Here is a 27,962-nt window from a genome sequence, read left to right as displayed (position 1 = left end):
CCTGCAGTGCTGGTCCAGCTCTGGGTCCTCGGCACAGGACACACATGGAGCTGCTGGAGAGGGGCCAGAGGAGCCTCAGAAATTATGCGAGGCTGGAACAGCTCTGCTGGGAGGACAGGCTGAGAGAGTTGGGGTGTTCAGCCTGGAGAAGCTACGGGAAGAACTTATTGTGGCCTTTCAATATATATAAAGGGGGCTTATGAGAAAGACAGGGAGAGACTTTTTAACCAAGCCTTGTAAGGACGGGACAAAGGACAACAGTTTTAAACTGAAAGGAGAGAAGTTTAGACTGGGCATAAAGAAGGAATTCTTCCCCATGAGGGTAGTGAGGCACTGGAACAGGCTGCCCAGAGAAGCTGTGGATGCCCCATCCTTGGGAGTATTCAAGGCCAGGTTGGATGGGAGTTTGAGCAACCTGGTCTAGTGGAAGGTGTCCCTGCCCATGGCAGGGGTTTGGAACTAGAACTAGAAAGGTCCTTTCCAACCCAAACCATCCTATAGTTTTATGATTCTGTAATATTAACAGTGTATTACTAATATCTTACATATATATTTGTCTGATAATTGTATATATGTGTGTATATTGTAATATATATGGATATAAATACATAGTTATACTATACACATATATATAGTAATTATCTGGGGGATAAGATCATGGAGCAGCTGTAGATAATGCTATGAAAAGAGCGCTTCAGGGCTGAGTCCAAAAGATTAGTCCAATGTATTTTATGAAATGAACCGGGACTAAACCAGAACACGTCATTACACCATTGAAACTATCCAGGCTGTCACCCGTGCTGAGCACTGTGGGCAGTTTGCTTCTTCTCATCTAAGAAAACCCTGGGGAAAAAACAAGACATACTCAGGGAAGAACGTAGCTATGATACAGTCTCTTCATTTTCCATGTTGGGTTGATTATCTGCCTTGATTATTTAGATAAGCATCTCATCAAGTCAGAGACACTCTCCTGTACAAAAACCTTCCAGTACAAGGCCCAGAAAATGCCTCGAGGTAACACCCCAGCACAAAGCAAGGAGCTGACACAACAGCAACAGGAAAGCTTTTGGCAACCTCTTTGGACAAGAGGTTCATAAAAGTCTATTAATAATACCAGGAACCACTGTACTTTTTGTGTAACTCCAGCTTTGGGTCTGTATTTATTTCCTCTTGGCACCCCTTGAAGTCTAGCTGACTTAAATACAACCAACACACTCCAGCGCTCATCTACAAAACCCCACTAACAGGATTGTGATCTGCGTTTGGAGGGCACCCCATCCCGCCTCTGCCTGCTCCCCTTTTCCAAGCCATCACTCTGCAAGGTTGTCTTGCATCCGTGAGGTTGGATGTTTGTCTCCCACCAGCTTCCCTATCTCTTTTTTGACCCATTGGCCTGATAGCTACAAGTATTACAACAAGACACAAAACCTCTCTGTTGAAGTAATTAATTTCCTTTATTTATATATTGGAAAGGCAATAAAATGATACAATAGTATACACTAGAGATTTGATCCCAAGTGTCCTGTCTAGCAGGCTTTCTGCTCTCAATATCCTCTGTGCTTTGCCTTTTCCTCCACGGCAACTCAATATTCCCACCCCACTACCCCACGGTCAGGATTAGGCCCTGCACCCAGGACCTAAGGCACAAATTTCTGCCACTTGAGCTAGAGAAATCTCTACTACAGGCACAAGGGAAGAGCAGGCAGGGACAACAGCTGGGGAGGGACATGGGAAGGAGTTGTGGTCCTGTGGACCACAAGCCTGGGGCTTGAGTTGGCCTCCTGCCACCAAAATCAGCCCCTGCCCCCTTACTGATTTATAGAATACATTGGTTTACACAGTATGTATTTATATTGGGTTGATATAATATATCTGGTTGGGCTGCTCTCCTTGCAAATCAGCGCTTAAAACAAAAATAGCTAGGGAGTTTAGTGGCGTTCTGTCATTTGCTACTCAGGTCAAGGTATCCCAAAGGAAAGCCCAGGTTTTAAAGGGCAGATCCAGCCTAGAAAGCCATGAGACGACAGCAGCAGAAAGAGGTTGACTGCGTCCTAAAGAGTCACCTGGAAAAACAGCTGTGTGTCTGGGCCTGCCATATACACTAACAGCATCCAGAGGTCACCAGTAACTCAATGGGGCTTTGCTGGAGCCCAAAAAACCCCAGCTGGACCAGGTCAGTCTCTCTTGGTGGAGGGGTTTGTGCCCCTAGGTCTTGGGTGTTTTGCAATACTGTATAAAAGCCCTCTGGTCAACCTGCCATTGCTCACTGTGAATGAGCAGGCTTCCAAGTTCATCACCCCACCAGATCAATGTCGCCACGTTGGCTGCCTGGCATTTTTCAGCCTTTTCAGCCTTTTTCTACCTTTAGAAGGGTGTCATAGTGGGTTCTCAAACCAAAAAACACCAGGTAGAGGTCCTCTCAAAACCGACCCAGCACCATGGGAAGGGCTGTGGATGGGACATGCATGGGACATCTCCATCCCTGAGGCCCCACTGGGTCTGCCTTCATCCGGTCCCTGTTCCCTCCCCAGGCTGGTGGCACAGCTCACAGCAGGCAAGACATGGCTGTGCTGAAGCAAAAGGGCACTTCTCCGAGCTGTCAGCAGCTGCTCATCTCTGCATTAGCTTAATTACATTAAGGCGTGAAAAACGGATGCATAGGAAGCAGTGGGACCCTCCAGGTGCTTCCAAATCAGCCCCTGAGTTCTTTTCCATTGAAATGTTCCCCAAATCCTCTTCCAAGATGCTCGTTGTCATCAGGGTGAGGAAGAGGAGCCTCTGGCTTCAGGTTGGCCACATGGACATTGACTACCTGGTTTAGCCCATTGGCTAGAAGACGAGTCCATGAAAGGAGCCGGATCCACCCCCGCCTGCTGCCGGGCTGCAGCCCCCTGATGAGTTGTCATCGTCCTTGTCCCTGTCAAAGTCTCTCCACCACAGCGGGGATTTCGGCAAGGTGGAAATGTAGGCAGCTCTGTTCCTTGCTTCTTTTTCCTGTTCCTGGGAGAAGGAAGGGGGAGAAATAACACAAGGATATCTGCAGCTAAATGACCTGGGTGGGGGGATGCTCCCACCTTCCCCGAGGAGCCAGGAGCCTGTTTGGTTGCTCCTGGGAGCCTTCTCCAAATTAAACCAGGGCAAGAGGGTCATGTGCTCATGTCTAGAGCTTGGTGGGAGGGATGCCGTATTTAAAAGGGGCCTATGGGAAAGATGGGGACATACTTTTTAGCAGGGCCTGTTGCAATAGTACAAGGGGTGATGGTTTTAAACTAAAGGAGGGGAGATTCAGGCCAGACATGAGGAAGAAATTTTTTACAAGGAGGGTGGTGAAACACTGTCCCAGGTTGGCCAGAGAGGTGGTGGATGAACCATCCCTGGAGACATCCCAGGCCAGGCTGGACGGGGCTCTGAGCAACCTGAGCTGGTGAAGATGTCCCTGCTCATGGCAGGGGTGGCACTGGATGAGCTTTGAAGGTCCCTTCCAACACAAACTATTCTATGATTTTATGATTCTATGATTGCACCTCTCCAGCAATCAAAAAACAACCATTCCATGTCACCTCTGGAAGAGGAGGGATCCCCCAACCTCACCTGGGTGCTGCTTACATCCTATAGGATGCTGCTGTTTGGAAAACATTGAACTCCACTAGCTGAATGAAATCTGTCCTAGTTTGTATTCCCAATCTCACCCATCTTTCCCAGGCACCCAGGAGAAAATTCCAGGCAGAGCTGCCCAGGGCAGGCAACATTAAGTCAACCCCGAGCACAACCATGAGGTGTCCTGCACCAACCTCAATGCCCAGTTTCATCAGGAAACTGCAATCTCTTTATACTTGGCTGCTAAAAAGGAAAAGGGACTCAGTTTGAGGGAGCAGGTAGGTATCTACACACATGGATTTATCCACAGGACATGACCCTGCTGCTGCCCAGATGGGTGGGAACGTGGCCCGTTAGCCGGGTAGATGCAGGATCACACCCTGCCGTGCACGGCAGCGGGAGTTACCTGCAAGTAGAGGATGTTATCTTTGGAAATGGCTTCCATCAAGTCCTTATGGAGGGAGGGTTCGCTGTGCATGCGGCCGGCTTCGGCCAGAGCCTCGTGCAGCAGGCAGCCCTGCCTGCCCGGCCGCTGTCTGTAGAAGAGGACATAGGCAGTGTCCTTGGGGAAGAAAGAGGTGACGTTGCTCACTGATTCGAAGGAGGAGAAGGAAACCCTGGTGTCGTTGAAGAGGTACCACTGGATTTCAAAGTCCAGCTGCTTGTCGGAGGCTGGTTTTGGTGTGCCATCCTGGGGCTGCCCATGGGGGACAGTGTCGGTGCACTCCCTGGAGTAGCAGTAGTAGTGGCCGCTCTCGGAGGAGATGCCTGAATGCACCACCACGCTGCAGAGATCATACACGACAGACATGAAGCCACTTCCCGGAGCAGCCCTGTCCTTCCCACACTGGCAAACCTCCTCGGTTTCCTCTGGAGTGACAAGAACGGGCAGCTTGAGCACCACAGGGATGGAGACGTTGTCCAAGATCTTCTTCCTCTTCATCGTCCGTGGGTCGAAGGAGAACCGCAGCAGCGTGAGGATGAGGTAGTGTGGACCCTCTGTCAGCTCCGCCACCTTCTCAGCATCCTGTAAGGACGCACATTTCTCACAGTGGTATTTATTCTCTGCTGTCAGTCTCTCCGGGGATAGAAAATAGTTGATTAAATCTGGGACGGATCTGGAGTCCTTGGGAGCACATGCCTGCTCCCCAAAAGCTGAGAGAGGGTCTTTGGCTGTATCCATGCCGACAGCATCACCCCTTAAGGGATTTGCTGCTTCTCCTGTCTCCTGGAGGCCCAATGTTTCCACCAGCACTGGTGGGGCTGCAGGGTCTCCAGCCTTGGGAGCCTTCCTCTGGATCCAGGGAGAGCCTATAAGCTGGCTTGGGTTTTCAGGAGGCTCAATAAACTGTGGGCCGATTTGTTCCACTGGTAAAACAGATGTGCTCCCTCGCGTGTGCCTGTCTGGTGGAGGAAAAGCCAGGGACAGGTCTGTGAAGGCTTCTTCCCGAGAAGAGACATTCAGACACTTCAAGCAGCGGATCTTTGTCATCATTTTACCCCCAAACATCTTCTCAATCAATGTCTTGTTTAAGTAATGATGCTCTACCGCCTGAGACATCAAGCTGGATTCCTTGAGTTTCTGGTAGATCCTTTTTCCAGTTTTTTCTTCTTCATGTAATCTTTGTCAGGGGGGGGAAAAATGCTGTGTTATGCACTGATAGAACACCAAGAGGTAGTTTCTGAAATGGGGTTTCTGTTCTTCACTCCAAGGGGTTACTCTGGGTTAACTTGCCTGTGCCTAGGGGTCTGGTGCTGTGGGAGGAAAGTGGGGAGGAGTTGGGCAGAATTTGGGAACCTGAGGTCTCCATGTGCCATTAATCCCCCACTTCTAGAGGGATCACTGGAACACCAGAGATTTGAGATTTCTAGGTAAGAGAAAGGCAAAAATCAACATTTTACAGAGGAGGCCAAGTGGCTTGTCAGGCCAGTCTCTAATCTTGGTACAGTTCCCTTCGCCTTCAGAGTAAAGGCAGAATTTTTCAACCTGAACTAAGTTCTGACCTCACCCCTATACCAGCCCAAATGGAGTTTTATCAAGGAGCCCCAGACCAGTCTCACCATCTTTCACCACAAACCTCAACTCTCCCTATGCCTCCAGATCTCAGCCACTTGCTCCATTTGCACTTTGTCCTGGTTTTGTTAAAGAAAAAGTTTCTTTTTTAGTCAATTTGCCTGTCAGCTAAAGCTTCATATTAGCTGTGTTTACCTGGAGAACAAGTTTTGGACATATGTACATAGCTACATATGGAGAACATGTTTTGGTAAACATAGCAATGGAATGTGAAGTTATTGATAAGCATGGATGGACATCTGACTAGAGGGGCAATGAGAAACAGGTGACCAAGAAACTGACCAACTGTGTATAACATTCCATTCACGTGAATACTTCAAATAAAAGTGGGAGATCACGAGGATCTCATCCCTTTTCCTTTCCCTTTTTTCCTTTTTTTGCTTATGGCCAACATTAGGAGAGGACCTTGCTAGTTGTCTCTGTGAACTGAGGCCTAGTGACAGACTCTGCAGTTGCTGAGACTTTCAAGATTGGTTTTGTGTATTTTGTATTATTTTCTCTATTCTTATTAGTAGCATTAGTAAAACATCTTTAATTTTTCCAGCTCTCTTCTCTCTGTCCTTCTTTCCCTCCCGATCGCCTGTCCTGAGTGGGAAGGGGGGAGAGGGAGGGGCAAAAGGGGGAAAGCGGGGGGAGAGGAGGTTAACAATACATAAGCCAAGGTTTTATTGTCATCCTGCAATCAAAACCCTCAACACACGTGGGTCAGCGTTAAGTATTAAGGCGGGTCTGGGGATGTCATTGTCACCAGGCTCTGAAATCACAGTGTTTGCCACATACCTGTCCAGCAAGTACTTGAGATACTCTGAGCAGTCCTGCTGAGCGCCGGGGGTGAACCAGGGTGGCCAGGAGGCAGAGAGGAAGCTCTCGGGGGAGATGGCAGGTCGCTGGCAGCAACACAGAAGAAGGAGAAGTGGTTTTAATCCTTGGGGGATCTAGTTTTCATTTCACATAGGAGAATGGAGAGGGAAGAGGAGAGTCTTTCTGGCTGCTCCACTGGGAGCAGGGTGTGTTTGTGTGACAGGTAACATCCCTTTTTCTTCCCCTACAAGGGCTAATCGCAGTGCACGGGAATATTATCTTGGTTTGCTGCAAGCCAGGACTGTGAGGATGAATTTCAGCCATTATTTTACATATACTTCTATAAAATATCCACATGTTATTTCTTCCTTCCTGACCCAGAGACTTCTGCTTAATTCAGCCTGAATTTAATTTGATGCTCCATTTAATTTGATCAGAATCTCTCTCACTAAATCCCTTCTTAAAAAAAAAAAAGAAAGGACTAAGAATCGACTAAACTCTAAACTTCCACCCATCATTCTGATCACTGCAAGCAGGTAATATGCGTTACCTGATAATGTAATCACTGCCATTAGGAAACTACTGTCTAATCAACATGGAAAAAGACCTGTCTTCAGCAAGGAAGTAACTTTAACAACAGCCTGATGAAGAAAAATAACTAGAAGGCTATTAGGAAACTATTAACCATAAACCATTCAACAAGCAAATCTGCTTCTGTATTTGCTCATCACGGAAGCAGACACCCTAAACTGCCATCAAAAACTAGACTGTTCTATGACCAAATATTAAATTTAACAGGTTGTCTATATTTTTTCCCAAAGTCACGTTAGATTAATGGTTGGACTCTATGATCTTGATGGTCTCTTCCAACAAAAATGATTCTATGATAATACCACAATGAAATATGCCAGCTCTGCCAGTCAAGACTTGGAAAATGAAGGATCCCAGATATCTGGCTTCACTGCAAGCGAAAATTCACTGGACTTTCAAAATCATGTCTTTCTAGGGACAGAATGATATATTTTCAAGAGATGAGATAGATATAACTTAGTAGTATCTCCAGGAGTCAGTCATATAAAATTTCATTATTTGTCAAGAAAGCATTCATAATTAATTTGTTTGAAGGTGTTATTTTTATTTTGCTCCACCCCCACATACAGAGGATTCAAAGCACATGGAATCTGAGGGGTTTTTTTATTATTATTTTTCTTGTAACAAAACCACTTTTAGGGCAATATTGACAGATTGCTTGTGTTTTGCTGTGAAGCAAGGGGACAGGAGAGCTGTTCCAGTCTTCTTCCTTGCTGCCTAGCAAGAAATAAAAACCTCTGTTTTATACCAACAAGCTTTTCAGCTGGCCACATATGTAAACTATTACCAAATGGATTTCATCGTCAAAATTATTAGTTATTATCTCAGTCCAACCCAGGAATACCAGAGGCTGAAGACAGGCAGTCTGGTGTGAACACAACTTGCTTTCATGGGTGATAGGAGCTTGCCTCCTCCACCCCCAAAATTAGTCTTTTCCATATAAACAAAATTTGTCCCGTTATAAAAACCCACCAAGATCCACAGCTCCTTATCAGCATGCTGGAGTCGGCAGGAAGCAACTTGGAGACGAGCCTTTCCGCAGCCGACAGTCCAAACAAATAACTAGAACATGAAATAATTACCTGACTGTGCTCCAAAAACGCAAAGAGCCACTGGAGCTTTGTCATCAGGGGCTGGGAGTTGCCCTCAGTTAAATTCAACACCGAATGCCGAAAGCTGCAAAAGAAAAGCAGGGATGCAAACCATAAGATGGAAAATCAGCACAGGACACGTAGCACCGATGTGATAAGCAACCCCTGGAGCAGTCTTGAGTGGGGTCAAGGGAGCAAAAACTCACTCTGAAGCCATGAAAAGAGACTGTATGATGCTGTTCATGTAGCAGGTGTTCCCCAAGTTAATTAACCCGATCTTTCCTGTCTCTGATTTGGACACCAGGCGTGGGTAGAAGCAGGCCAGCTCATTCTTCTGGGAGGTCCATGCGTTTTGTCCCAAGAGATGTTTAATCCGGTCTTCATTTGGAATAGGAAGAGCCTTGGAAAGAGAGAACCGTGTCACGAATTATCTTTCCACATGAGGAATTAGTAATGAGCAACTGCACAACTCCTCTGCTAGAGGTGTTCAGGCAACTCATGAACATGCATCCACGCAAATAGGTGTTTAGCTACTTAGTATTAGTCCTTTAGAGGTATTCAAGATTAAAATTATAGCTAAAACCCATAGGCATGGTCATGACTTCTGCAGGCTCACCATAAGAGAAGTATCTTCCCTCAACTTGTCTACATGGGGCTCAAACTCAGAATTGTAAATCCTTTCTTCTACCAGAATTTGAAGTGTTGAGGTTAGGACGTCCCTACCAGTAGGACAGTCCCTCTGCGCTAGGTTGCAAACTAAGATGCTGTTTCAGTATCAAAAAAAATAAAGAAAAATGGCCAAGAGGTGCGTGTCTTACTTTAACTGCTTCCAGGACTGGTTCGTAGAGATCTGGAAATCCCGAGAAGCGGAAGAACATGCAGTGGATGAGCTCGGCCAGCTGCTCCAGGGAGCTGGTGGCAGAGTTGGAGTCCTCCTTCTTCAGAGAGGCCACCAGCCTGGGGATGTGAGGGAGCAGCTGGAAGAGGAAAATTCACTGCTTCAGAAATGGCTCCAAATTATGTGCAGAGCTTTAACACACATGCTTGGAAATAAAAATCACCCACCCCAGACAGAAAGGACAGTCAACAGAAGTTGACTTCAGTCCTATTCTAGACTTCATCCTTCACCCTATGAACTCAGCATCAACTATTCTGTTGACTTTAGGAGTGCAAATGCAATAGATGTTAGAGGATTTCATGCTGGATGGCACCTGCAGGTTTGTGTGGCTGCTTCGCTGTGTTACAATCCCCACGCTTTGTGTAGATCAATCTCTACTAAACCACACATCTACGGTGGTTTAAGCTTTACATGCTGACTGCCAAGTGCAGGGATTCAAACCTACAAGACAGATGAATCAGCCTATGAGGAGTGTTGCCTGGTGTGTTATATTTTATACTGTATAAACTAAATTGGAATTGGTATGGTCAGACGGGTGGCGACAGGCCTGTGGGCAGCACATTTGTTATTTTGCTTTCATCTAGAAAATTTAAAAACGAACAAGCAGACACAAACACAGACGATACATTGCTCACAAGCACCCTCTGCTGACCAGAGAATTAATAGGGCTGCACAGAGAATTAATAACTTATTTCCAGCTCTGCAGATGTGCTAAAGTGACCCTGGGTACTTGCACAATCTCCTTCATATTTATATTTTATGTGATTTTTACCCCAGAACAATCCTGGAGTAAAGTCTCAGGAATCCCAGTCTGGCCACTGCCTGGTCCTCCCTTCCTCTTCCTCTCTTCTTTCTCACTCTCTTTCATTCTCCTCAAAATGCTAGAGATTTTAACTATTTCCTTTCCAATGGGAAAGTTTTGCTGGGGAGGCAAATCAATCCCAGTACCATTTTATACATCAATATTTTGCCAAGCCATTATGGGAACAATGCTCAAAACCCTTCCAAAGTGCCAGGGAAAGCACAAAAAGATAAGAAGTAAGACAGGTTTGTGCCCTGTTGTTTTTTAAAAATAGGGGAGGAAATTTATGCTCGCTGGGCTGCAGATGAAAACTTCAAGCCAAGAGCAAACGAAAGCTTTTGGAGTGTTTCAAAATTTGGACACCCAACCAAAGACAATCCGTTAGAATGACCCTATTTTTAGAAACCAAAGAGTTTCTCAAGAAATTCAGGCTCATTTAAAATATGCCTCCAGCTGAGGAATGAAAAAACATCAGTTGAAAATGTTGGCTAGCTTTGCTTTTTTCCAGCCTTATCTGTTTATTCTGTGAGCTTTAGGTGAAAAGCCAAATGTAAGGGCTTTAACGAAAAGCATAAAATCAAACATTAATAGGAGTAATTTTCCATTACTGCTTTTATCAGTTCAATCATTACAAGCATGCCTTTGCCTTCAGCCTTGTTTTTAATTACAGCATTCCAGGGGCAACAGCAGCAAGAAGCAGAGCCATGCCTTGGTGTCAACAGCAACATTAAACATAAAATATCACTGTGGAAATGAAAAGAGGAAATTCAAACACTGCTAAAAGTGTTTTTTGCTTTTAACAGTGGAGAATTCATCGAGTGGAAGTGTTCTGCAAGTCTTGGAACATTGTGTTCAGTTCTGGGGTCCTCAGCACAGGACACACATGGACCTGCTGGAGAGGGGCCAGAGGAGCCACAGAAATGATGCGAGGCTGGAACAGCTCTGCTGGGAGGAGAGGCTGAGAGAGCTGGGGTGTTCAGTTGGAGAACAGAAGCTCCGGGGAGACCTTAGTGCGGCCTTTCCAGACTCAAAAGGGGCCAATAAGAGAGATGGGACAGACTTTTTAGCAGGGCATGTTGTAATAGGACAAGCAGTGATGGTTTTAAACTAAAGGAGGGAGATTCAGGAAAGACATGAGGAAGAAATTTTTTCTAATGAGGGTGGTGAGAGCCTGTCCCAGGTTGGTCAGAGAGGTGGTGGATGAACCATCCCTGGAGACATCCCAGGCCAGGCTGGACGGGGCTCTGAGCAACCTGAGCTGGTGAAGATGTCCCTGCTCATGGCAGGGGTGGTACTGGATGAGCTTTGAAGATCCCTTCCAACTCAAACTATTCTATGATTCTACTGTGAAAGGTGACCCATCACTTCAAGATATGGTAATGGGTGTCACCTATTGGAAGTCACATGTGGGATGGGGTACACTGAGTCCAACAGTCAGGCACCTGCAAGGGCTGTTTAAGAATATATTGCTTGTTTTCCAATGCCTGAACCCTTAGAGATGTTCTCAATGCCAAGGCTTCATGTAACACACCCCAAAGCCAGTGTGACAACATCTACCACACCTCAGCTGAAAGGGTGAGAACAAATATGGGGCCATATCTTCTAAACCTGTCCAGGAAACAACATCCTAAGCCAGCTTGGGTCAGCATAGCCCCACTCACCGTCCTGCTCCTGGCCACCCCTCTGCCTCCTCCCTTCCTCCAGGCAAATGCAATAGGGCAAGTTTGTGGTTGGCCCCGACCAAGACCAAGTTGGGCCGTCATAGAATCACAGAATAGTGTGGGTTGGAAGGGACCTTCAAAACTCATCTGGTCCAACTCCTGCCATGAGCAGGGATATCTTCGCCAGATCAGGTTGCTCAAAGCCCCGTCCAGCCCGGCCTGGGATGTCTCCAGGGATGGGGTGGCAACTGACCATCAGGATTTTCTGCTTGATCAGGTTTACCTGGGCTCCTTTTACAGCACAGTTCAGCACACAACCATACAAATGGCTCAGCACAAGGAAGAATGATTGGAAGATGCAAGGGGTCTAAGTGCAAGAGCAAGGGAAGAGGGGAACCTCCTCTTCCACCTCCAGGGCTGTAAAACATCAAGTTAAAACATCTCCAAGAGCACTACAGCCACTGCTGCTGAGACCCTCAGTGTGGCTTGACAAGCCATCCAATATATCTGCATTAAAGGCATCCTCCACTGGTGGGCTTTGAATCTGAGAGAGGACCATGGAGATGCATTTGTCCATGGAGATCGCTCCTCCAGCTGGTAGATCACCACAGAATAAAAGTGGAGCATGCACACATTACGCACATTTCAAATCCAAAAGGTCCAAGCCCCAACCAGCTTTGTAGTGATTTATCCCTGGAGATGACAAAACACTGAGGAGAAAAAGGAGCCCGCATCTGGAATATTGTGTCCAGTTCTGGGCCCCTCAGTTCCAGCAGGACAGGGAACTGCTGGAGAGAGTCCAGCGCAGGGCAACAAAGATGCTGAAGGGAGTGGAGCATCTCCCATGTGAGGAAAGGCTGAGGGAGCTGGGGCTCTGGAGCCTGAAGAAGAGGAGACTGAGGGGTGACCTCATTCATGTTTATCACTATGTCAGGAGGATGGAGCCAGGCTCTTCTCAGTGACAACCAATGATAGGACAAGGGGTAATGGGTTCAAACTGGAACGCAGGAGGTTCCACTTAAAACTGACAAGAAACTTCTTCTCAGTGAGGGTGCCAGAGCCTGGCCCAGGCTGTCCAGGGAGATTGTGGAGTCTCCTTCTCTGCAGACATTCCAACCCGCCTGGACACCTTCCTGTGTAACCTCATCTCGGTGTTCCTACTCTGGCGGGGGGATTGGACTGGATGAGCTTTCCAGGTCCCTTCCAATCTCTGACATTCTATGATTCTCTGATTTTGTGACCCACACAGCTGGTGAGCCTCAAGAGAAGTGGGAAGAACCATCAGAGGAGAAAGCAAAGCCTCATTTCTCCTCTGCACCTCGCTCTCTGATATAGGGTGGTTGCTCTGCTTATGGCAACCAACCCCTTTTAGGCTAAAGACTTGCCTCCACATCTCAGGACTGGCTCCATGATGCCTAAAAAGCTGCTTGGGCTGCAGGACAAGCTACCAGAGCCTATCTGCATCTTCCAGGACAAGCTACAAGTGGATGGACAGGGTTGGATTTACATGACTTGGTGAAATCTGGCAGATGAGGGAAACATTCCCGAATATCTCGGCACCTTAGGATCCCTCCCACCCCTGTTGCCCCACGGCACGGTTACACTCATCCGAGCGCTGGACGCAGCCTTACCAAGTGAAACGCCTCGTGGGAGTGCTGGAAGCTCAGCAGCATGTACTGCAGGACGGACAAAGCCCCCTCTCTCACGATGGGGTACAGCAACTTGGAGAAGACCTGGTGGGGGAGAAGAAAAGTCAATGAGAAGGCAGGAGGGCACTGCAACATGCAGGAGAAGCCTGCAGCCAGATCTCCAGAGTCATCTCCTGTCCAGAGCATGGTCTCAGGTCATCCTAAAAATACCATGTGGGTTATCCTCCTTCTTTCAGGCTTGTGCAATGCCTGGCACAACGAGGTGCAGACCTCTGTAACACCGCTGAATCTCTGTACCTCCCAATGGACGAGGCCGTGCAAGCACAAAGGGATGCTAGATTTTCTACAATGTGCCTTTTCTGTTTTATTGCGATATTTGGAACTTTGTCACTAGTCTTTCAAGTAAAGAGATAGAAAGCAAAGGCTTTTTTCAAAGGCTAAATAATGATATTTATCCTACTTTATAGAAAATAGAGTAAGTTGACAATGTCCTCTACCCCTTTCCAACCATACTTCTGAGAGTTTCCAAAAATCTTGTGTTATTTTAAGGGCTGTGTCCCTTTCCTCTCCATTAACAATGAAAGGAAAGATAAAGAAAAGCCAGAGACACTTGGCTACTCTCCCACTGCTCATTGCATGTAGGGGATCACAGGGACAAATGAAGTTATTGATAGTGTTCCAATACTGATAATCATAGTCTTGATAACTTCTGTGGTGACTTCCACTGGAGGTTCAGCCTGCTGTTATCCCCATTATACAAAGGAGGGAATGGCAGGACCAGAGCATGGAAGACGTTTTTGAAGTGGTAACCGATTCCAATCTGTTCACTGGTATGTGTTAGGCCTGTGCCAACCAGCACTGATCCAGGCACAGCTGAAGAAGAGCATGCCACATTCCCAAAGGTGCTCCGTAATTTGGGCAGGAAAGTGATTGGTTGGCTTGAAAATCCTTGGCTTCTTTTATTTCATAACCTTTAAGATATCAGTACCTCTGCACATCAGGACCTAAATAACTCTGGATTGTTCTGGGGAACATCAGTCCTGCAAAAAATAGTATCAGCCCACCATCCCATACACAGCAATGCAGCATTTGCAGAAGATGCAGGGGACACAATGGTCTCTTCAAAACCCCTTGGGACAGCACACTCTTTCCTATACATCTCAAGTCACATCTCGTCCTCATTCAGTTGAAAGGCAAGAAGATACCTCAGGTACAAGGAGAAGTCTGTTGTTTGTGTTCATGTTTAAAAGAACCCACTGACCTTTTCAATTTTGGAAAGAGTAACTTCAATCAGGATGCTGAACTTTTTCACCGCAGCCAAACCCTTCAGCAGAGCAATGATCCACTTGTCTATGTTCTTTCCCAGGGGCCAGGATACCCAGTCAATCATTCTGAAATTAAATACAGACTCTTAAAGTAAATTTAATGCACATACTGTGAAAGTGAAGTTCTACTATGTGTCAAACCTCCTCCAAATTAATGTCTATTCAGGGGGATGACCAAGTAAGAAATGGGCTCTTCATAAGGCATTTCGCATTTTATTCAAAGCACAACAGAGCCTGAAGTGGAATTACCTCAATCTCATCATCACGCTGTGGTTCATCAGAGTACCAGACCCAAGTACATGGAAGAAAGTGGGGATTTCTTCCCCTAACTTCAGTCAACTTGAGTTCAAGTTTTTAACACTGGTACAGTGCTCTATGTACACTGCTCTGTGTGAGGTCTTGATCGAGGTCTCTGCATTGTCGCGATTAGAAAATACATGATACTGGTGTGATCTCTGTATTGTTACTGGTAAGGAAGAAACACTCAGATTCAGATATTTTAATTTTCTTTGTGGGAAACATTGATTTCCAGAAACATACTAAAAAAAAAGATACTGGTAACCCTAATAGAAGCTGCCTATTCCTGAACATCACTCTAACAAATTTCATCTATAGCCACTGCACCAACATGTTGCCATGTTTCTGCATGTAAAATGTGCTTTACAGAAGTCACTCATAAAAAATAAAATAAAATAACCACAGATTAAGTGACGACACATTGTTTCAGTTTAAATTTAATGTTAAACAAAAACGAGGAGTAACAAAGGCTTGGGATCTCCAAGGGTCGAACTTTACTAACCATGTCAGTACCTTTGATTTGAAGATATCCCAGATCTTCAGTCTCCCACCTCAGTGGGCTCCCACCAGCCTTTTTTGTTTATCAGCTTGTATCTCATGCAAGATATATGAAGGGAGTATAGATAACTAATGACTGCAAGGCAAAGAGCAAAAGGAATAAATGAAGCCTACAAGGACCTGGAAAAATAAGAGGCTATCCAGTAAAGAAATCTTGAAGAGCAGTATATATTGGAATGTTGAGAAATACCAAAAGTCAAGCCACGTTGGATAATTAAGCAAATACCAGAAAAGCTTCTGCAGACATTTGCACCAGAGGAGAATAAGGAGAGCGATGTAATCACTGTATACAGAGGATGTGATGGTGATTAAAGATATGATACAGCCTCTAAATGTGACTTCCAAACTAAACACATCCTCTGCCTCCATTTTCAGCAAGAGGAAGGAATTGATCAGAGTGACAAAGAGGAGGCAGATAAAAGATTTGAGAATGGAAACAAGAGTGATGACAGCTGATATGAAAACGAAATATGAAGCACTTGTGAAGTCCAAACAAGAGGAACAGGTGATTTTCATCACATAACATTCAACTCTGGTAAGTTTTAACTCTATTAACTTTGGCATGGTGCTTTACGTAGGAAGAATAGGAAGACAGTTCCTATAATGAATACAGGGGGTGACTGGGAAAAAGTGACATTGTTACACAGGGTGTTACCATAGGTGCCAAAGTCGGGTTTGTCAGGATATATAAATTTATAGTCAAAGGAAAGAGGTAGATCATGTCTCACAGGCAATCTGAAAGGAAGTTACAAGCAACAGTCTTCAGGATCTAATTATGTTCGCACAAACATCCTCAACATGGCTGTGAAATTTGTGATGATTCAAATCTGGGGGGCATCATCAACACAAGAGGAGGATCAAGGTATTACAAGAAAGACCCTGAGGATTAGAAATGTAGAACTGGGAGGAAACGCTTTGATTCAAAATGCATGCAAGGCACAAGAAATGGATGCTACGTGTTGGTAACTTGTCTGCTTGAAGAACAGCCAAAGAGCAGGTGACTAGGAGTTCCCAGTGTAACAGTAGCCATGGGAAAAGACCAGCACAATGCTGTGGTGCAGAAGAAAAGGTGTTTTCTATGGCAAAACAATGATCTCTCAGGCTGTTGTCTAAGGCCATGATGAGTCGCACCTTTTCATGAATGTTCCACTACACTTCCCAAAGCAGAGAGGTCCTTTGCTCCCACCACTCTTCTTTCATAGCTGTTCCACCAGTGGGTTGCTTTAATGGTTCGAATCTCTCTTCTAACAGCCAGGATAGAATCACAAGGTCATAGAATCATTTTGGTTGGAAGAGATCCTTAAGATCATCCAGTCCAACCATTAACCCAACACTGTCACTAAACCATGTCCCTAAGAACCTCATCTACATGTCTGTTAAACCCCTCCAGTGATGGTGACTCCACCACTTCTCTGGACATATATGTATTTCTGGCTATCTTATAGTTTATTTGAACTTATGCCAAAATAAATAGCTGAAATAGCTCTTTTCCTTTCCTACTGTTTATTCCTTCAATATATGCAAGCATAGCAATCCCTTCCTATCTCTTCTTTCCTGTGGTTGGGCTAAACAAGCCTGGTTATTTTAAGCTTTTCTTGCAGGAAATGTTCTTCATTTCCCTGACCACCTTAACAGGCTTTTTCAACGCCTGCTGCCACTGGAGCTCATTGGTCTTTTTTCCTAAAGAGCCAAAGGTCAATTTTCCAAAGGAGCCGTTGATTTTATATGCTAAACTTTAAAAAGCTCAGATCCTGTTTTCCAGAGATAGCAAGTGCCTGCATTGCTGAGGGACAGCAGATGCCTTCTTCATGTGGACCTGGGGCTCTTTGAAACAGATACACCCCCAGGAGAAAGGGGAAAAAAATAAAAGATCAGTGACTACTTCTGAAGTCACAGACGCACATTAATAGAGTTTGTCTGAAAAGAGACTCTCTAAAAGAGCTTGTTGTGTACACTTATACCAGCAGGTGCCAGGCTCGCTTTTTTTTTACTGTTTGTTCTTTAAACATTTGATCAGAAGAAGCTCCACTCCACATCCAGTTTATTCCCCTGCTGCTAACCCCTAAACCCAGACTTTGGAGGAAGGGACTTCCTTGTGCAACCAGTTTGTTGGGGATCCTAAGCTGAAAGATCCTTTCAACTCACCCATATTTCTTTGATTTTCTAGGCATGGAGCACACACTCATCAAAAGGCCAATGGTTGCTGCAGTTTTCTGGGGCACCATCTGTTGTAAATGTCACCAAAACTTCCGCATTTCTCCTAAGTGACCTTAATTACATTTTGCAGGCTCTGCTTAATGTTTTGCTGATTCTGAGTAATCATTTACTCATCCTTCTGCTCGACAAAGAATGTTTTCAGGAATGAAGCAATTGGTTTTGCAACCTTCATATGAAACACTGGTGCTCTTAGGGGATTTATCACCTGGAACTGGCAGCATCAGGTTCCCAGAAGGATAAAAAGGTGGAGAAGACAGTTAAGAACTGAGATGATAGCTTAATCTTTTGCTGTGGGTTGCTTGGGACCATGACCTTCTCCAGCAAGTCAAAAGGAAGCAAACCCTTTCTGCATACATGAACTTCCCATCAGGAATCAGCTTGGAGAAGAGAAGCTGAGAGGGGATCTCACCAATGTTTATAAATATCTCCAGGGTGGGTGTCAAGAGGATGGACCATACTCTGTTCATTGGTGCCCAATGACAGGATGAGGGGCAACAGGCACAGACTGAAACACAGAAGGTTCCATCTGAATATGAGAAACTTCTTCACTTTGAGGTGCCAGAGCCTGGCCCAGGCTGCCCAGAGAGGTTGTGGAGTCTCCTGCTCTGGAGACATTCAAAACCACCTGGACACCTTCCTGTGTGATCTGCTCTGGTGACCCTGCGTTAGCAGGTGGATTGGACTGAATGATCTCCAGAGGTCTCTTCCAACCCCAACAGCTCTGTGATTCTGTGCATAATGTGTGTTTATGTCATATAACCTTATTGGGAGGGGACAAAAATCCACTACTAAAAGAGATAACCAGATATTTCCAGCCATATCAAGTCACAGCAGCTCCCTTGGGTTAAGTATGTGTCCTACCACATGTGAATGTCACCTGTGGAAACGGAAACCTCTAAGGTGAGCATGAGTTGAAGACACTCCTAAGCAAGTTGGAAGGAAGGCACTGGAATGTAGAGGAGCTATAGGACATGGACACAAGTGTGCAAGGAAGATCTGGTGATGCCAGAGATTACTCTGGTCTGAAAAGACCAGGTCTAGCATATCAGGGAGTATCACCCACTACTCTTAACCATGTCTTGGCATCTCCATTGACTCTGCCTGCACAGAAGGGAGGGATAAACATTGTATGGGACCGACATCCAGGCCAGCAGCACCACGTTCATCTGACAAAGAGCGAGATGCATTCATTCAAACAGCTGGGCATAACTCCCTCCCCAAGATTTTTAGCCGTGACTGGTGATTTAGGATGATATCCTTCTGAAAGGAGACAGCGATCAACATGAAATTCTGTAAAGGAGACTTTTTGTGAAGAAAAGGCCCCTAACAGCTTCTGAAAAAAAAAATCAAAACTCTTCAATATATCTTACATTGAGCATCCATAACACTATTTATTTCTAAGAAAAAATAAATCAACCAAACAGTAATATTGTTGTTATTATTATATAAATAAAAGGTCTTTATTCTATTCTCCAGGCCATCAGGGATGGAAGGAGGATCCAGAAATTCCTTTTTTCCCCACACACTCCTCACTAGAGAGCACCAACCAAACTGGCTGAGATAAAACCATTCAAAGGAACTGAGCGCAGCTTTGGGAAGGGCTTTTCTCTGAACTGAGAATGATGTTCACTAACGCAGCTTCTCCTACCTGCCAATGGCAGTCATCATTTGCACATCGGTGATGCTGTCATCGTTGGTTAGGTTTCTTATGACGCCATCCATGAGCTCCAGAGGGACAAACTGGACCACACTGGCCAAGGCATTGGATGGTGCTTCCTGCTCCTCTGTAAGACATGGAAGAACACCAGCAACTAAGACGTTAGTTGCCATGAAAAGCAGGCACATTTCTTGTCTGTAAAAGCCAAATAATTTCTGCCTATATAAGTGGAGCAGATAGTCAGCTGCTGTAAATCATAGAATCACAGAATAGTTGGGGTCGGACGGGACCTTCAAAGCTCATCCAGTGTCACCCCTGCCATGAACAGGGACATCTTCACCAGCTCAGGTTGCTCAGAGCCCCGTCCAGCCTGGCCTGGGATGTCTCCAGGGATGGTTCATCCACCACCTCTCTGGCCACCCTGGGACAGGCTCTCACCACCCTCAGGGGCAACAATTTCTTCCTCATGTCTTGCCTGAATCTCCCCTCCTTTGGTTTAAAACCATCACCCCTCATCCTATTGCAACAAGCCCTGCTAAAAACTCTGTCCGTATCTTTCTTGTAAAGAACCCCACGAAATTTGACTTCATCAGAGCTAATATTTACATTCCCAGCCTTTTTTTGTTTTAATTACCTGTTGAAGAAATGATAGTGAACAGCTCCTTCAGAGAGGGCAGAATGGCTGAGGTCTGAGTCCTCCAGATCCTCTGCAGCAGACCGCTCACTTTGTTCACCTGCTCCAAAAACTCCATGATGGCCTCTTCCCCCTCGGAGACGCACTGGAACTGCCCGATGCACCGGATCAGCTGCTGGCAAAACAAAACCTGGTGTTTGCCTGTGGGGATGCACTGAGGGTGCTGGGTTAAGAGTTTGCTGATCTTCGCACACTGCTTGGGGCTGGGCCTCTCGCAGACTTTCCGGAGAACCTCGATCCTCAATAAGCTGAAGATGCTGTTTGCTGATGGGCTTTCCGAGACGAACTGTAGTCCTAACTGGATATAATCAAGTACATAGTGGCTTCTCTTCCCCAAAGGTCCATAGCCTTCCTGGAGGAGACTCAGTAGGAAGCGGACATTGAAGAACTCCTCAAATTCCTCTGGGTGGTAGTGACCATAGACCTCTAAAACCTCTTTCCCGATCTCTCTTTTATACTTGGTGTCCCCTGTGAGATAAAGCTTGGTAGACAGCTCCAGCATGGACCAGCATTGCTCACTGTCCATGGGCTGCTTTGCTGCCTCAATGACACGCCTCACAAGCCCTTGCTTCACATTGTTGGGGTATGAGGACATCACCACGGCTTCCAGTATCTTATCCATCCCTGCTCCCAGCTGCTGAAAGAGAGGAACAGAGAAATATATTAGTTCAAGCAGGGCCTGCTGAGCTTTCAAGCACAGGTTGGCAAGGGAGGTCAAAGAAGGAGGGCTTGAGACCTGTCTGGGACCACTATGAAGATAATTCTTGTGCCCTTTTCATGGTGGCATTCAGAAAAGTTTCCACTCTGATGATGTTTGAAGCCCCCATGAATACAGAAAAACACAGAACTTCTTCAGACTAATCACACATTTGAGCATTTTTGTCTTGTAAACATCCAAGTACAACCTTACACTTGACCCGAGGGATGGATGAGCTCCCTCTCCTCAATGGGTTCAGTAACTCAAGATGGTGGCCCATGTTTCACAAAATCCCCTGGAGACATCCTGCCACAGACCCACAGAGGGGCTGAGCGGGGAATTAGAGGAGCCAAGTTCTTCTACTGGTGTCTGCTGGCTCAAGTGTCCTCAAGAGGGAAAGATGCTTCTGATGGTTGTCTTCAGAGTCAGGGAAGGAAAGAAGAGCCCTGGGAAGCAGAGAGGGGATTACAGCCCCTCTGTCCAATATCAGAGGTGAACGTTTGACATTTACGCTGTGCTACCAGCCGCTCCGGCTGAGTGGTGCAGTCTTGGCTGCTCCCCAGGGAACTGCCGCATTTGTATGCGGGACCAACGCAAGAGAGGAGAGAAAGTGCAGACTCAGGAAGAGTTTCCCATTCGTCATGGCCCAAATTCAGCAGCAATAAAGCGTTAGAAGAGAGTGCTTAAAAAAAAAAAAAAACAACCCTAAGGATTTCCCTGGAAGAGCTCAGAACAACATTTGTAACCAGGTGTTGGATGCACTACTGCACAAGAAACCCCATTACAGGGTGATAAAATTAGACACACAGAACTTCTTGAAATGTATTACAGGGACTACCAAAGGCTCACCCACAGCAGGTCCCCCCTGGTACGATGTGCTGCACAAATAACAGGGTCCAGAAGTGCCACAGAAATGATCCGAGGCTGGAACAGCTCTGCTGGGAGGACAGGCTGAGAGAGTTGGGGTGTTCAGCTGGAGAAGAAAAGCTCTGGGGGGACTTTATTTCAGCCTTTCAGTGTTTAAAAGGGGCCGAAAGACAGACAGGGACAGACTTTCTAACAGGGCCTGTTGTGATAGGACAAGCAGTGGTGGTTTTAGACTAAAAGAGGGGAGATTCAGGTCAGACATGAGGAAGAATTTTTTTCTAATGAAGGTGGTGAGAGCCTGTCCCAGGTTGGCCAGAGAGGTGGTGGATGAACCATCCCTGGAGACATCCCAGGCCAGGCTGGACGGGGCTCTGAGCAACCTGAGCTGGTGAAGATGTCCCTGCTCATGGCAGGGGTGGCACTGGATGAGCTTTGAAGGCCCCTTCCAACCCAAACTATTCTACAATTCTACAATTCTGTGATTCATTCAATCCTGTCAAGGGGCTTGGTTGTCTCTCAGGCTGATCACAAAAGGGAACTTGAGGATGGGTCATCCCAGCCTTGCTGCCTGAAGCGCAACTAGGTCTCAGCTGACGAGGCTGAAACAAACTCCCTCTATAGTCAACAGACAGACAAATCCAGTGTAGAGTATCTAAGACCTGTAAAGGCAAACGTTCTTCCTCATCGGGAAATACCATGATGTCACATCTTGACATAGAATCATAGAATCATGGAATCTTAGAATGTCCTGAGTTGGAAGGGAACCACAAGGATCATAGAGTCCAACTCCTGTCCCTGCACAGGACAACCCCACAGTTCACACCGTGTGTCTGAGGACATTGTCCAGTCTCTTCACAAACACTGTCAGGCCTGGGGCAGTGACACATCCCTGGGGAGCCTGTTCAGTGTCCAGCACCCTCTGGGTGAAGAACCTTTTCCTCATGTCCAACGTGAACCTCCTCTGGCATGTCTTCCTGTCATTTCCTTAGAGGACTTTGAAGACACGCAAGGAGAACTACCTGAGTTGACCTTGTGGTGGAGGTTTCATGCTCTTCTCACCAACAAATGACTTTGCAGTACAAGATTGGGCTTTAGGTAGCATGGTCCCACCTCCACCTCTCTAACTGCCCCAAGTGTCAGCAGGAGGGGACAAACCAACCCATGTTTCTGTTGTATCAGGGTACAGCAAGCTGCTCCTTGGGTGTGGGCAGACAAAGCTGGGATGGAGCCAGGAAGCTCACAAGAAAGAGACATTTATCATATATATTACAGTCTTAGAACTGTATTAAAACAACATTCAAGTTACTTTGTTATACGTAATAATAAATATTTCAGGCTTAAAACTACATGAAAAGAGCATTCTACACTAAAAGATCATTCACATGTCAAAGGTTAGGAATTAAGATGGCTAATTCAACCCCAGCATGGCTCCAGAGGCTTTCAGAGACATATTATTTAAAGGATCTCATATTAACTTTTTCCCCAGGACCTGCCTGGAGAATGAATCAGGGTTTGCAGTGGAGACTGTTGTCTGTAAGATCGCTGCCTCATTTATTGAAGAAATTGGAAATGTGTCATAAATAACCCAGGGAACTGCAGGAGAAGGAAGGACATTTTCATCGCTGGGCAGTCGAATGCTGACTTGGAGATCTGGTCCCTGGCTCTCCGCTGCTTAATACTGAAATAAAGACTAAATATTCAGATAATCATGTTTCTATAATGAGTGCTCACGAAGTGGGACAACCTTTCTGCACGTCATCTTTCTCACTGGCAATAACAACTCATGGAAAAGTTGAGAGTTCCTGGAGCACAGAAGGATGTTGCAGAAGGTCAAAGTGTTAATTATTAATCTGAAGAGCTGCTTTGGAGTTCCCATCTGTTCTATAGCTCATATAAAACAGCAAGTACACAACATGAGCTTTGAGTCGAAAGATAAAAAAGTCCCATGAAATTGCAAAACTGCTTTGCTTCCCTGGTGACAGAACAGCAGGAGGAACATGGATAAAATCACAGAATCGGGAGGGAAGGGACCTTGGGAGGTCTCTAGCCCAACCCCTGCATGAAGCTGAAATCAAAACAAGCTGCACAGGGCTTTGTCCATTTAAGTCTTAAAAACATCCCAGGATGGAGATGACATGACCATCCTGGGCAACCTGCCTCGGTGCCTAATTACCTCATAGTGGAAAGTTTTTCCTTATTTCCAGTTGGAAACTCTTGTTTCAATTTATGTCTGTATTTTCTCATTGTCTTGCCATGTGCTGCTGTGAAAAGCCTGCCTCCATCTCTCAAATAACCTCCTTGTAGGCACTGGGGAGTTAGTCCATCCCAGGTGCATCCACTCCAGGGGAGTCCATCCCAGGTGTATCCATGCCAGGTGAGTCCATCCCAGGTGAACCTATACCAGGTGAGTCCAACCTAGGGGAGTCCACCCCAGGTTCAGGACTTTGCATTTGTCCTTGCTGAATTCCACGAGGTTCTCATCAGCCCCAGCCTGTCCTGGTCCTCCTGTATGGCAGCCCTGCCCTTGAGCATGTTGACTATTCCCCAAGTTTGATGTCACTCACAAATTTGATGAGGTTGATGATAAAAATAGGTAAAATGAAAGGTTCCAGGATGGACCCAGGCTCTTCTTGGTGGCAAACAATGATAGGACAAGGGGTAATGGGATCAAGCTGGAACACAAGAGGTTCCACTTAAATTTGAAAAGAAACTTCTTCTCAGTGAGGGTGGCAGAGCCTGGCCCAGGCTGCCCAGGGAGGTCGTGGAGTCTCCTTCCCTGGAGACATTCAAAACCCGCCTGGACATGTTCCTGTGTGACCTCATCTAGGCATTCCCGCTCTGGCAGGGGGATTGGACTAGATGATCTTCTGAGGTCCCTTCCAATCCCAAACATACTGTGATACTGTGATAGTTCTAGCCAGTTTCTACCCAATCAGCAGCCCAATCACCCAGACTGCAGTTTATCTTGTATCTTTAATACAAGGATGGTGCAGAACATAATCTCAAAAGCCTTACTGAAGTCAAAGAAGACAACACCCGCTACTCTCCCCTCATCCACAGATCTACCAGCCCATCCTCAGAGGCCATAATGTAGGCCAAGCGTGATTTATCCTTGGTAAATGAATGCTGGTCATTCCCCGTCACCTCCTCCTTCATGTGCTCAGATACAACTTCCAAGAGGATGTTCTCTAGGATCACCCCAAGAACAAAAGGGAGGCTGATAAAACTAGGTTCTCAAACAATCCATCTTGACTTTTTTAAGATGTGTTAGAGAGATACATGTGCTTTGGAAAATGGAGGGATGTTATTCTACCTCATCCTTGTCATGCAGATGGTCACACATACAAAAATGTCCTAAAGACACTTTCTGTTCCACTTGGCAGATCAATGAGCGTCGATGGCATTAGGTGCCACACATTGCATTCCCAAATACAGACCAGGCTCCCATGCCCTCTTAAAACAAAAAAGGTGCTGTAAGCGAGCGTCCCTGGCTTCAGACTTAAATTCCATCTAAAGCCACAAATAAAATAAAGTCTTTCTTCAACATTTGCAACACGTGTTGACGTGTTGCTGACGGTGAGATGTGTCCCTGCAAGGACAGATACTCAACCACGCTCTAGAAAACAGAGAGGGGAAAGGATTTTAAGCAAAGAACAGCATCGGCCATATTAGCTTCACTCTCCAAACCAAGTTTTAAAAAAAACACATATAAAATCCAACCTCAGGATGAAAAGTCACCTTGGGCTTTGCTAGAGTCTAATCTTCTTAATCTGCACTGTTCAGAGGTGTCCTTATATTTCTCTTCTGCCTGCGTTTTTTCTTTAATTAGGATTCGTTTCAATGAAGTCTATCCAATTACTTCTGAATCAATTCATTCCCCTATCCCTGCCAGCAGCAGATTTCCAGTAAAAGCTCCTTAGTATTTTTTGCAGACTGCAGTATCAGTTCCCACACCCCAGATCTTACAAAGCTCTGCAAAAGCAGATCTGAGATGCACCTGACCTTTAGGAAATCTCGATAATAATTTCAGCACATTTCCTACAATGTCATCATATATAGTTCGATAGATACCACTAAAGGAGGAAAAGATCCCACCCTCCAAACACAGATTGATAAATAAAGTGATTTGTTTCATACTTACAAAGGAGAAGAAGAAATCACTATCTACTTCCCTGAATTCCCTGGAAGTACAGAAACAAGATTCACCTTTTATTATCCTTAACTCCTGCTCAAATGGTTTCTCTTCTGTCAGCCAAGACATTACTGTTATTCTTGCTGCATCCTCCAGGCAGTTAGGCAATTAGGGCTCAATCCTGCAGCCTGCTGAGCTGCTGCAGGATGGAAGGGCATATACATAGTGCCTTGTTGGAGCACAAAATACTGCACGAAATGTACTGCGTTCTCTAAAATGTTGAGAAAATTTGCCATGACTTGGTACGCAACTTGTTAAAAGGACCATCCTCTGTTGTCACACACCTCTCTAGGTCTGTGTTCCAGGAACACCAAAGCAATTGTATCCTGATATTTTTTTCATGGAAAAAATGTCCCTTAATTCATAGGTAAATGGGAATTTATTTTTGTTTTTGCTCCAAAGTACCTGCTTGTTCATCCAGCCAAGAAGGGGAAACCACAACCTGCATCTCATCATTACCACATCCAACAGATACAGCATGGCCAGCAGGTATTGGACAGTCACAGACAGTCATTCTTACCGCTTCCCTAAGACTATTTTTCTAAAAGGCTAAAAGACCTCTAAATAACTAGGAAGAAATTGCAATTTCCCTACAGAGTTGGAAATCATCAAACAAGGGCCACTGCTGGGCCCTCATCCATGTTACTGCACCTCCTGCTTCTGCCTCCCCATGGTCAAGTATCATTTTCACATCTGGTTATACTCATTTAGCTGAGAACTGGCTTCTGACTACATAACCTTAATTAATGTAAGTGACGTGATTCCAATCCAACCACCTCCTGTGTATAAGTCAAACACTCACAGTGACCTAATGCTGTAGTTTCTATCACAAGTCCTCCCAATGACATAATTGCTGCTTCTCTCTTTGCCTCTTTGTTAATTATTTCACACCCATCTACTCATTCTCTGAAGCCTCATCCTCCCTTACATATTATTTGCACCATAATAGAATCATAGAATCACAGAATAGTCTGGGTTGGAAGGGACCTTCAAAGCTCATCCAGTGCCACCCCTGCCATGAGCAGGGACATCTTCACCAGCTCAGGTTGCTCAGAGCCCCGTCCAGCCTGGCCTGGGATGTCTCCAGGGATGGTTCATCCACCACCTCTCTGGCCAACCTGGGACAGGCTCTCACCACCCTCAGGGGCAACAATTTCCTCCTCATGTCTTGCCTGAAACTCCCCTCCTTTAGTTTAAAACCATCACTCCTTGCCCTATCAGTAATGCCTGGAGCCTTCAACTGAGATAGAACCCACTGGCCTACAAACTGTATGTATAGGAATATACACAAGGGAATATTTATATCTCACTTAAGCGACATGGCTATTGTAGCAATACGAAATATCAAGGCACATCCAGATCCAAGCATTTTCTCAAGGAGATGCAACAGGTTGTGGCAGAGCCAGCAACCAAACCTCTACACATCTGCAAATACCTTAAGGGCAATGCTGCACCAGACTTTGCTTCAGCTGCTCTCCCAGTTGCACACAATAAAGTGCCACAGCAAAGCAGAGGATCAGGTCCATATTTATGAGGTCCAGGCAGAAACTCAGAGCTAATTACTGCAGAAAAATCCACCTAAATACCCCCCTTAGAAACAGAAGTGAGACTCTACCCACCTGCAGTCAGAACAGTGACAAAATTGCCAGCACACAAGCCTGGCTAACTTTTTTTTTGCATGTAATTATAATTTGCCTTTCTAAACTCACCTTCTCTTTTTAAGGAGATCACATATCCTTCACTTCTTGTCCCAAACTGTTTTCCAGGGACAGATTGCGCTTGTGTTGTGCATCTCCTACTCACTAGAGCTAATTACTTTTGGCTGGCGGGGCTCTTGGTGCTTTCCTGTCCTCCATTGCACTGAATCAGAACGGCACTTTAGTACAGCACCAATGGAGATTCCCCTTCAGCCACAGGCAGATTTGAAGCAGGAGGTTGTCCCCACACTCTGCAGGACCTTCCACCCTGCTCAGCAGCTTTCTGGGGGATAAAGATTCATTTGGGCATCATCACCCAACTGGGCTGTTGGCATTTTGCATGGCTTTGCTGTACATCAGGAGCTCCACCTTGGCAACAGTGAATTTCTCTCCTTGTCTAAGGGGCCCCTAAAAAGGAACTAAGCAAAAGACACCTATTAGCAACCAGCCTAAATTTACCATACAGTAGTCCCTATCTTTGCTGAAATCTGTTCGTGTTTTAGATCCACAGGTAACTGAAGACCTTCTTCCTTTTTACTTTTTGGATATTAGGGAAAAAATTGTTCCCAGAAAGGGCTGTTGGGCATTGGAACAGGC

General features: G+C 45.7%; 1 protein-coding gene across 3 annotated transcripts in view; it reads right to left on the bottom strand.

The window, feature by feature from the left end:
* Positions 1-880: 880 nt before the first annotated feature.
* USP35 (ubiquitin specific peptidase 35) overlaps positions 881-27,962 on the bottom strand; it is a 30,843-nt gene continuing 3,761 nt past the window's right edge. Inside the window, exons 1-11 of one of the 3 annotated variants that reach the window (XM_065030215.1) lie at positions 27,378-27,514; positions 19,853-20,549; positions 19,210-19,345; positions 14,426-14,555; positions 13,147-13,248; positions 8,973-9,131; positions 8,361-8,554; positions 8,146-8,239; positions 6,452-6,558; positions 4,004-5,219; positions 881-3,000 (exon numbers count right to left, since the gene is read on the bottom strand). In XM_065030215.1, coding sequence (XP_064886287.1) covers positions 2,830-3,000; positions 4,004-5,219; positions 6,452-6,558; positions 8,146-8,239; positions 8,361-8,554; positions 8,973-9,131; positions 13,147-13,248; positions 14,426-14,555; positions 19,210-19,345; positions 19,853-20,534 — 2,991 coding nt within the window. In that variant the 5' untranslated portion in view covers positions 20,535-20,549; positions 27,378-27,514 and the 3' untranslated portion in view covers positions 881-2,829. Of the gene's footprint in view, positions 3,001-4,003; positions 5,220-6,451; positions 6,559-8,145; positions 8,240-8,360; positions 8,555-8,972; positions 9,132-13,146; positions 13,249-14,425; positions 14,556-19,209; positions 19,346-19,852; positions 20,550-27,377; positions 27,515-27,962 lie in introns of those variants that run through there. The other 2 variants (XM_065030129.1, XM_065030069.1) reach the window with 2 other exon arrangements.

Source organism: Columba livia, chromosome 1 (genome assembly GCF_036013475.1).
Source record: "Columba livia isolate bColLiv1 breed racing homer chromosome 1, bColLiv1.pat.W.v2, whole genome shotgun sequence".
Lineage (NCBI taxonomy): Eukaryota > Metazoa > Chordata > Aves > Columbiformes > Columbidae > Columba > Columba livia.
This window is presented reverse-complemented; position numbering and strand designations above follow the sequence as displayed.